At 46.2% G+C, this 9,787-nt stretch overlaps 1 protein-coding gene across 1 annotated transcript; it reads right to left on the minus strand.

The window, feature by feature from the left end:
* Positions 1 to 2,255: 2,255 nt before the first annotated feature.
* LOC134531379 (uncharacterized) lies at positions 2,256 to 4,082 on the minus strand. The gene has a single exon (XM_063367082.1). The coding sequence runs from the start codon at positions 4,080 to 4,082 to the stop codon at positions 2,256 to 2,258; it is 1,827 nt and encodes a 608-aa protein (XP_063223152.1).
* Positions 4,083 to 9,787: the final 5,705 nt, after the last annotated feature.

Genomic DNA, 9,787 nt, shown 5'->3' on the forward strand with positions numbered 1-9,787 from the left:
GAAGCGACTTCGTCCACAGCTGGTCAAGTCTGGACATTTGTGCGGCCCCTACCCCTATACCAGTGGTAGATATTTCGAGCGGGGAGGAGTAAGAGGAGACCTACCTCCACAAATGGACTGACATCGAGAGCTGTCGACGTCGGGGGCGTCGCTAGGGCGGACTCCTGAGCGGGACCGCTCGCCGCTGGACCTCTCGACGGCGCGGAGGGCTCGGCTAGTGTTGGGGCATGCGTCCCGCCGCCACCCGTCACCCCGGTTGTTGTTGTCAGTCAACAGCCCACTACAGAGGAGGCTGGGGTGCGTGAACCACCGCCACCACCCCTCACCCCGGTTGTTGTTGTCGGACGACAGCCCACTACAGAGGAGGCTGGGGCGCATGAACCACAGCCGCCACCCCTCACCCCGGTTGTTGTTGTCAGTCGACAGCCCACTACAGAGGAGGCTGGGGTGCGTGAACCACCGCCGCCACCCGTCATCCCGGTTGTTGTTGTCAGACGACAGCCCACTACAGAGGAGGCTGGGGCGCGTGAACCACCACCGCCACCCCTCACCATGGTTGTTGTTGTCGGTCGACAGCCCACTACAGAGGAGGCTGGGGCGCGTGAACCACCACCGCCACCCCTCACCCCGGTTGTTGTTGTCGGTCGACAGCCCACTACAGAGGAGGCTGGGGTGCGTGAACCACCGCCGCCACCCGTCATCCCGGTTGTTGTTGTCAGACGACAGCCCACTACAGAGGAGGCTGGGGCGCGTGAACCACCACCGCCACCCCTCACCATGGTTGTTGTTGTCGGTCGACAGCCCACTACAGAGGAGGGTGGGGCGCGTGAACCACCACCGCCACCCCTCACCCCGGTTGTTGTTGTCGGTCGACAGCCCACTACAGAGGAGGCTGGGGTGCGTGAACCACCGCCGCCACCCGTCATCCCGGTTGTTGTTGTCAGACGACAGCCCACTACAGAGGAGGGTGGGGCGCGTGAACCACCACCGCCACCCCTCACCATGGTTGTTGTTGTCGGTCGACAGCCCACTACAGAGGAGGCTGGGGCGCGTGAACCACCACCGCCACCCCTCACCATGGTTGTTGTTGTCGGTCGACAGCCCACTACAGAGGAGGCTGGGGTGCGTGAACCACCGCCGCCACCCGTCATCCCGGTTGTTGTTGTCGGACAGCCCACTACAGAGGAGGCTGGGGTGCGTGAACCACCGCCGCCACCCGTCATCCCGGTTGTTGTTGTCGGACGACAGCCCACTACAGAGGAGGCTGGGGTGTGTGAACCACCACCACCACCCCTCACCTAGGTTGTTGTTGTCGGTCGACAGCCCACTACAGAGGAGGCTGGGGTGCGTGAACCACCGCCGCCACCCGTCACCCTGGTTGTTGTCTGACGACAGCCCACTACAGAGGAAACTGGGGCACGTGAACCACCGCCGCCACCCCTCACCCTGGTTGTTGTTGTCGGACGACAGCCCACTACACAAAAGGTTGGAGCGCGTGAACAACCGCCGCCACCCCTCACCCCGGTTGTTGTTGTCGGACGACAGCCCACTACAGAGGAGGCTGGGGCGCGTGAACCACAGCCCCCACCCCTCACCCTGGTTGTTTTGTCGGTCGACAGCCCACTACAGAGGAGGCTGGGGCGCGTGAACCACCGCCACCACCCGTCACCCTGGTTGTTGTTGTCGGTCGACAGCCCACTACAGAGGAGGCTGGGGCGCCTGAACCACCGCCGCCACCCGTCATCCCGGTTGTTGTCGGTCGACAGCCCACTACAGAGGAGGCTGGGGCGCCTGAACCACAGCCGCCACCCGTCAACCCGGTTGTTGTTGTCGGTCGACAGCCCACTACAGAGGAGGCTGGGGCGCGTGAACCACCGCCACCACCCGTCACCCTGGTTGTTGTTGTCGGTCGACAGCCCACTACAGAGGAGGCTGGGGCGCGTGAACCACCGCCGCCACCTGTCACCCTGGTTGTTGTTGTCGGTCGACAGCCCACTACAGAGGAGGCTAGGGTGCCTGAACCACCGCCGCCACCCGTCATCCCGGTTGTTGTTGTCGGACGACAGCCCACTACAGAGGAGGCTGGGGCGCGTGAACCACAGCCCCCACCCCTCACCCTGGTTGTTGTTGTCGGTCGACAGCCCACTACAGAGGAGGCTGGGGCGCGTGAACCACCGCCGCCACTAGTCACCCTGGTTGTTGTTGTCGGTCGACAGCCCACTACAGAGGAGGGTGGGGCGCCTGAACCACCGCCGTTACCCGTCATCCCGGTTGTTGTTGTCGGTCGACAGCCCACTACAGAGGAGGCTGTGGCGCGTGAACGACCGCCACCGCCCGTCATCCCGGTTGTTGTTGTCGGTCGACAGCCCACTACAGAGGAGGCTGGGGCGCCTGAACCACCGCCGCCACCCGTCATCCCGGTTGTTGTTGTGGGTCGACAGCCCACTACAGAGGAGGCTGGGGCGCGTGAACCACCGCCGCCACCCGTCACCCTGGTTGTTGTTGTCGGTCGACAGCCCACTACAGAGGAGGCTGGGGCGCCTGAACCACCGCCGCCACCCCTCACCCCGGTTGTTGTCGGACGACAGCCCACTACAGAGGAGGCTGGGGCGCGTGATCCACCGCCGCCACCCGTCATCCCGGTTGTTGTTGTCGGTCGACAGCCCACTACAGAGGAGGCTGGGGTGTGTTAACCACCGCCGCCACCCGTCATCCCGGTTGTTGTTGTCGGACGACAGCCCACTACAGAGGAGGCTGGGGTGTGTGAACCACCGCCGCCACCCGTCATCCCGGTGGTTGTTGTCGGACGACAGCTTACTACAGAGGAGGCTGGGGCGCGTGAACCACCGCCGCCACCCATCATCCCGGTTGTTGTTGTCGGACGACAGCCGACTACAGAGGAGGCTGGGGTGTGTTAACCACCGCCGCCACCCGTCATCCCGGTTGTTGTTGTCGGACGACAGCCCACTACAGAGGAGGCTGGGGTGTGTTAACCACCGCCGCCACCCGTCATCCCGGTTGTTGTTGTCGGACGACAGCCCACTACAGAGGAGGCTGGGGTGTGTTAACCACCGCCGCCACCCGTCATCCCGGTGGTTGTTGTCGGACGACAGCCCACTACAGAGGAGGCTGGGGCGTGTGATCCACCGCCGCCACCCGTCATCCCGGTTGTTGTTGTCGGTCGACAGCCCACTACAGAGGAGGCTGGGGTGTGTTAACCACCGCCGCCACCCGTCATCCCGGTTGTTGTTGTCGGACGACAGCCCACTACAGAGGAGGCTGGGGTGTGTTAACCACCGCCGCCACCCGTCATCCCGGTGGTTGTTGTCGGACGACAGCCCACTACAGAGGAGGCTGGGGCGCGTGATCCACCGCCGCCACCCGTCATCCCGGTTGTTGTTGTCGGTCGACAGCCCACTACAGAGGAGGCTGGGGTGTGTTAACCACCGCCGCCACCCGTCATCCCGGTTGTTGTTGTCGGACGACAGCCCACTACAGAGGAGGCTGGGGTGTGTTAACCACCGCCGCCACCCGTCATCCCGGTTGTTGTTGTCGGACGACAGCCCACTACAGAGGAGGCTGGGGTGTGTTAACCACCGCCGCCACCCGTCATCCCGGTTGTTGTTGTCGGACGACAGCCCACTACAGAGGAGGCTGGGGTGTGTTAACCACCGCCGCCACCCGTCATCCCGGTGGTTGTTGTCGGACGACAGCCCACTACAGAGGAGGCTGGGGCGCGTGATCCACCGCCGCCACCCGTCATCCCGGTTGTTGTCGGTCGACAGCCCACTACAGAGGAGGCTGGGGTGTGTTAACCACCGCCGCCACCCGTCATCCCGGTTGTTGTTGTCGGACGACAGCCCACTACAGAGGAGGCTGGGGTGTGTTAACCACCGCCGCCACCCGTCATCCCGGTTGTTGTTGTCGGACGACAGCCCACTACAGAGGAGGCTGGGGTGTGTTAACCACCGCCGCCACCCCTCACCCTGGTTGTTGTTGACAGACGACAGCCCACTACAGAGGAGGCTGGGGCGCGTGAACCACCGCCGCCACCCCTCACCCCGGTTGCTGTCGGGCAGCATCCTCCTCCTACGAAGGAGACAACTCCATCGGCTTCACCCCACCTGGATCGAGAACTGACGCCACTGATGGAGCTTGCCAGCCACCAACTCCAAGTTCTGCTGGATCCCCTACCCCACTGTCACAGTGTGGGTGGGACACGTCATCACCGCCGGAGAGGGGCCGCAGGGAAGTGTGTGGGTGTGCCAGCCTGGGCGAGAGACTAGCCTGATGGAAGAGGGCTTCAATGCCCGTACAAACAGCCTGGAGTATGTGCTCGGTGAGTTGAGTGTTGAGGTGCGCCTCCTGAACATGTTCCTGCATGCTCGATTTGATGGCGACTGATGTTTTGTATAGTGTAATGTTAAATATTTTGAGGTTAGATTGTTTTTTTGTTGTGTTATTAAAAATCCATTTCATTTTTTTATTTCTTTGAATTTATGTTTCAAGGTAACTGGGTATTTTTCCAAGATATTTTTATGTGGAAGTGTCTGTGAAAACATGCACGCAAACATTAAAATATCTGCTTCCATGCAGCTTTTCAAACACGAGTACGCAGACATGAGAAGAGAATATTACTTGTGAGTTAGGACTCTGAAAAATTTCTGGTCCGCTAAGATGGAGTAATAAATGTTTTTTTTTAAATTATCATTACTTTAACTATCACATCCACAACGATAGTATTGATAACATATATTTTAGTGAAAACCTGTAAATGATATGACTTTAAGAAAAAATGCTGGTTACAACAACGAAATGACTGTGGATTTTGTGGATTTTATGAAGTTTTGTGGATTTTGTAAATTTTTGTGGATTTTTGTCTATTAGGGTCAAAATAATGTTGGTATAGAATTGTATCTCGACCTTACATACACTAACAAACTTTTGAAACCTACACCCGATGATGACATCCATCAGATGGAAGCAAGATGGCGGTCTCCACTAAACATGATGGCTGCCTCCAGCATACAACGATGGTATATATATATATATATATATATATATATATATATATATATATATATATATATATATATATATATAATAAATTTATTTTAAAGAATGCGGTGTAACAAAAAATTGTAAATGAATACATTCTGAGAACTCTTTTATTCATTCATAAGGGAAAAAAAAACAATTTACAAAAATAGATATTCACACATATAACACCAGAAATGCTAGTAAATTAAGGATGGTTGAACATAACACTAGGCGTTTTGAAAATGGACTTATTTCATGGGAGTAAAACTTTACAACTTAATATCACAGAAAATAACTAACATAAACGGTTTACCAGTATTCAAAAAAACAGTAAAACAAATACTTATAGAATATCCTACCTACTCTCTGAAGGAATTCTTTAATTTGATTAAAAATAGATCAATTGAACTGTTAATTTGTTGAATGGACTTTTGATAACAGCTGCTTTATGTTTTGCATAAAGTATCAAGTATCACTATACAGTTAAATTATGTAACATGTTCTGTATTTTTTTTTGTAACTCGCATCATATAAATATTAACGTCTGCACATACATTTTGTATGTAAAGGGAACTACATTTATAACGTAACATGTTCTATATTCCGGAGCCTTGACTCCATGTGGGATCAACGGAACAAAAATACAAAATAAAGGTCCCACACAATGTGTAAATATTTTGTCTGTCCATTTTCTCAACTTCACAGAATGCACTGTATTAGCCTGCAAAGTTCAACTCAATGAATTGCCTTCTAAAGAGATGTCCACGGACATTGTATGCTGCAGCTGGCTGTTCTTGCTGAGGCAGTCCGTGAAAATCATCTCCGCCATCTGAAAAATCAACAAAATATAATGAACATGCATAACACTGAAGAGAGTCGGGATTTAATTATTGATGTTGGGTGCCTAATTCAATGTGTGATGGTTTTCTTCAGAAATAAACAAATGCTTAAGATTCGCGTTTTCAGTAATTGCTTAATCCAACTTATTACAATCACTTAATCCTGGTTAATTTGCTTTAATTTGCCAGAAATGTGGGTGTTTAAAAAAATGTAATAATAAGTGTTGTGTGAAACATAAAAAAAAAATATATTCAAGTATGAATTTGATTGATCAGATGTATATGTAAAATATTCCAAAGGTTTAGAATTCAATGTTAGGTACTATAGAGGATCCCACTCTCAGATTGCAGTGTGGAAGTAAATGGGCGCATTCTCTCTCTCTCTCTAACACACGCCGATTGCCGTTAGCACTGTCCTTGTTTCTTCGTGAGTTGTTGCCAAATATCAAACAAAATTAAAATTAAAATTTTTGGACCAAGCTTTTTTTCACATTGTATAGCATCGAAATACGCATCAGGCAATGCTTATTTTGAATACTTAATAATATTTTAAGTGTACGAAAAAATTAAAAAACATAACTTTTTCACTGCGAACTGTTTTGAAGTATTCCGAGATGTTTCACATCAAAAAAAAAAAAAACCTACACGTGTATTTCATTCAAATTTTTTTATTAATAAATTAATGCATTAGGATGCCACCGAACAAATGTTAAGACAAAAACTGTACAGGTTTCACTTAAATAATTTTTTTTAATATATTGAAATGCATTTTCTCACAAACTGACACATCAAAAAGTTGACCAGTGGAAAAATGTTTTTCTATTAAAGATAGATGGGGGACGAAAACGTTAAAAATGTTCGCATTGAATTGAATTAGTTTTTAAAAGCAGCTCCATCTCAATTGCTTTTACAGTTTCCGTGGAAATAGCTGTTAAAGATGTGTCTTATCAGTACAAGAGCGCGCTGCAATAGAGGTTTCTCTCACAAGCTGCCGTCGTAAGAGGAAACAGGGTCGTGTGTTTAGATAAGTGGGGTTCTATCCTGTAAGCAATTTCAAATACGTGGCTTCCTTAGTCAACCTTAGACACGCATTTCTGAAAACCAGCCTGCCAGTTAGTATCGCGTCTCGCGACGAAGCAACGCGCGTTGTGTCCGGTGACTTGTTACAGTTATAATTTTGACAAATTATATATTAACATATGTGATTTTATTTTAGACATTTAATTTTATTACGTACATATAAAATATGGAAGATAGAACACCGAAAAGAAATTATATAGCTGACGAACTTCAAGATGACGAGGAAAGATTTTTGATAAGTTTAGCCTCGTCCAATTCATCCCAGTCATCTCCATTGCCCCAACCCCATTCTTCTGGTCAGCTCTGTGCTACTCTTATGGAAGGGGTATCAACATTGGTCAGCAGTAGCGATAGTTATTAAAAGGCATGTGATGTTATTAATTTCTTAATCAAATTAACGTTACATTTATCGTATAAATTCCTATGAATGAAATGTGTGTGAACAGATTCTTGTTGTAAGTTAAAGTTAAAAGAAAATTCCTTATCGGCACAGACTAAAGGCGCAGGAAGATTTTGATGATTATATTTCTTTACATTAGAACAAAAAGGGATTTTTATATCCTTAAACCCATATTTTTTTCTTCCCCTTGCAGTAATGGTTGCTACAAAAATATTTTAATCGAATCTTGAACATAATATGTAAAATGTATGAAATAAATACGAAGGAATTTAATAGTGATCATGGTACAAAATTTTGAATTATTTTTCTATTATTCTCAACACCAAGCATCTTATCAAACATTGTTTTAGACAAAGTTTTGGAAAATAATTATGATATTTACTTTACAAACAATTTAAACAGATTTGTTAAGGTATCTGCTAAGGCAGTTACGTTTATTTTGTCCGGTGAAATTTTTTTTCGAACCCATGCAGCTATGGCTGGTCTTATCAAAAATTTATTTAGAAAATATTTTTTGGCATTAGGTACTCCGAGTTATCATACGTTAAAACGGAAGTAATATTATTCATATGATGGGAGTTGTTGCAATTTTTCTGTTATTCAAAAAATCTTCCCCATTTCGACCCAATTGTTCGGATTTTTCCCGTAACTTACTTGACCGAGAATTTCCATTACCGTATTTTATTTATCATTTTGGACATGACTTGTCCAAAAATACGGCATTTATCGGGCCCATGAAAATGTGATATATATATATAAATGATTTTTAGAAAATAAAAGAAAACTATAAGAAATTTTCGTCTACAATAGGTAGTTTTTATTTGAAATTTACATAAAAGTGGCACTATTACAAATTTATATGTGTAATAGTATAAAATATTATAAATAACGATATTTCTTAAAATGCTTCTTGTTTGATCCGAATTACAAAGACACACATCTCCTGAAATTTGTAATGTGTTAGAGATTTGGCAACAGCGCGCGCCATAAGCCATGTACTGCAATATAAGAGTGGGACGGGCTATAGTATAACATATAAATAGGTATTCTAATGATTCTCTTACCATAAAAGAACAAGAAAAGTTGTAGTATTTTAAAATCAGAATGTTGTATTCTCAATTATCTCAAGTAAAGAACAATTTTACTGAATTGTCAAAATGGATCAATTAATATACATGTGTGCTCGATCAGTGGTATCTTTATAAGGTAACATTTGAAATTAAATTACATTAATTTTGTACTCATAACCAAATAAAATTAAACTGTAAACAAGGAGACGGTTTACAACACAATAATCAAAATAGTATAACCATAAACATAAAATTAAGTCTCGTACTATACCTTCATCATTCTCATTACACAACAGTGAAAGGTTGTGGAGAACAGCACAGGCTACAATGACAGCTTTGGTAGTTTCTAATTCCATATTAATGCCTGTTAAAAGGCATCTAAATTTGTTTTTCAGTCTGCCAAAACAACGTTCAATGACATTTCTGGTACGCACATGATTCCTGTTGTAGGCCCTTTCAGCTTCAATAGTAGGATTCATCAGTGGGGTCAGGAGATATGGTTTCACACCATATCCCTGATCACCTACAAGAATGCCTGTCAGTATTCCCGTTTCAAAATGATTCTTCACGGAGCTTTCATTAAAAACCCTGGAGTCATGTGCACTTCCTCTCCAACGTGCAACAATGTCCATGATGTAGCCTCTTGAGTTGCATACAACCTAAGCAACATTGCAAGAATAACATCAATTACGAATTTTTTTTTGTATTTTACACAAGTTTAACAAAAAACATTCAATATAAACACAAATGAAATACTCTCAAGAATCATCTGTATGAAGTTGTTTAAGCATCACTTGAATCAGTGTCTGAAGTCTTACTTGAACACACATAAACCAAACTGATTTTAGTAAACATAAGGAATATTTCAACAAAAGCACACACTGAACATGCACAACTACATAGAATCGTGTAACTAGAATACTTGTTTAATGCTGAGCACAACCAAATAACAAATAGGTAAGTAGGCCTACTTGAATTTATACTATAACTACTAATGTACTAATTGATGCAAACAATATTAAATAAAATTACAATGCTGTGGAAAATACTGGTACATATATAAATATATTGCTTTATAAATAATCAGCTGTATGTGTATATTTAATTTATAGCCACATATTTTGTATTTTACACAGGCCCATTCAAAGTATAGAGCCTCGGCAGTGTTTGATATCAGCATCCAAAAGCCCTTTCCTCAGTTCATGCCTTGACATTTGATATTTTGACATAAAATTAGTTTGTTGAATCAGACTCACAAGGGTGCATGCCCCAGTCTGTCCGATTCAACCAAAGGCAAGCACCACTTACCTGTTTTGAGGATTACATTGTTTTAAAATGGTATTTCACTATTTGTAATA

This window comes from Bacillus rossius, chromosome 3, assembly GCF_032445375.1.
Source record: "Bacillus rossius redtenbacheri isolate Brsri chromosome 3, Brsri_v3, whole genome shotgun sequence".
Lineage (NCBI taxonomy): Eukaryota > Metazoa > Arthropoda > Insecta > Phasmatodea > Bacillidae > Bacillus > Bacillus rossius.

Excerpts from the sequence above, each read along its gene's own strand:
- LOC134531379 (XM_063367082.1), bottom strand. The coding sequence starts at position 4,082 with ATGCTGCCCGACAGCAACCGGGGTGAGGGGTGGCGGCGGTGGTTCACG.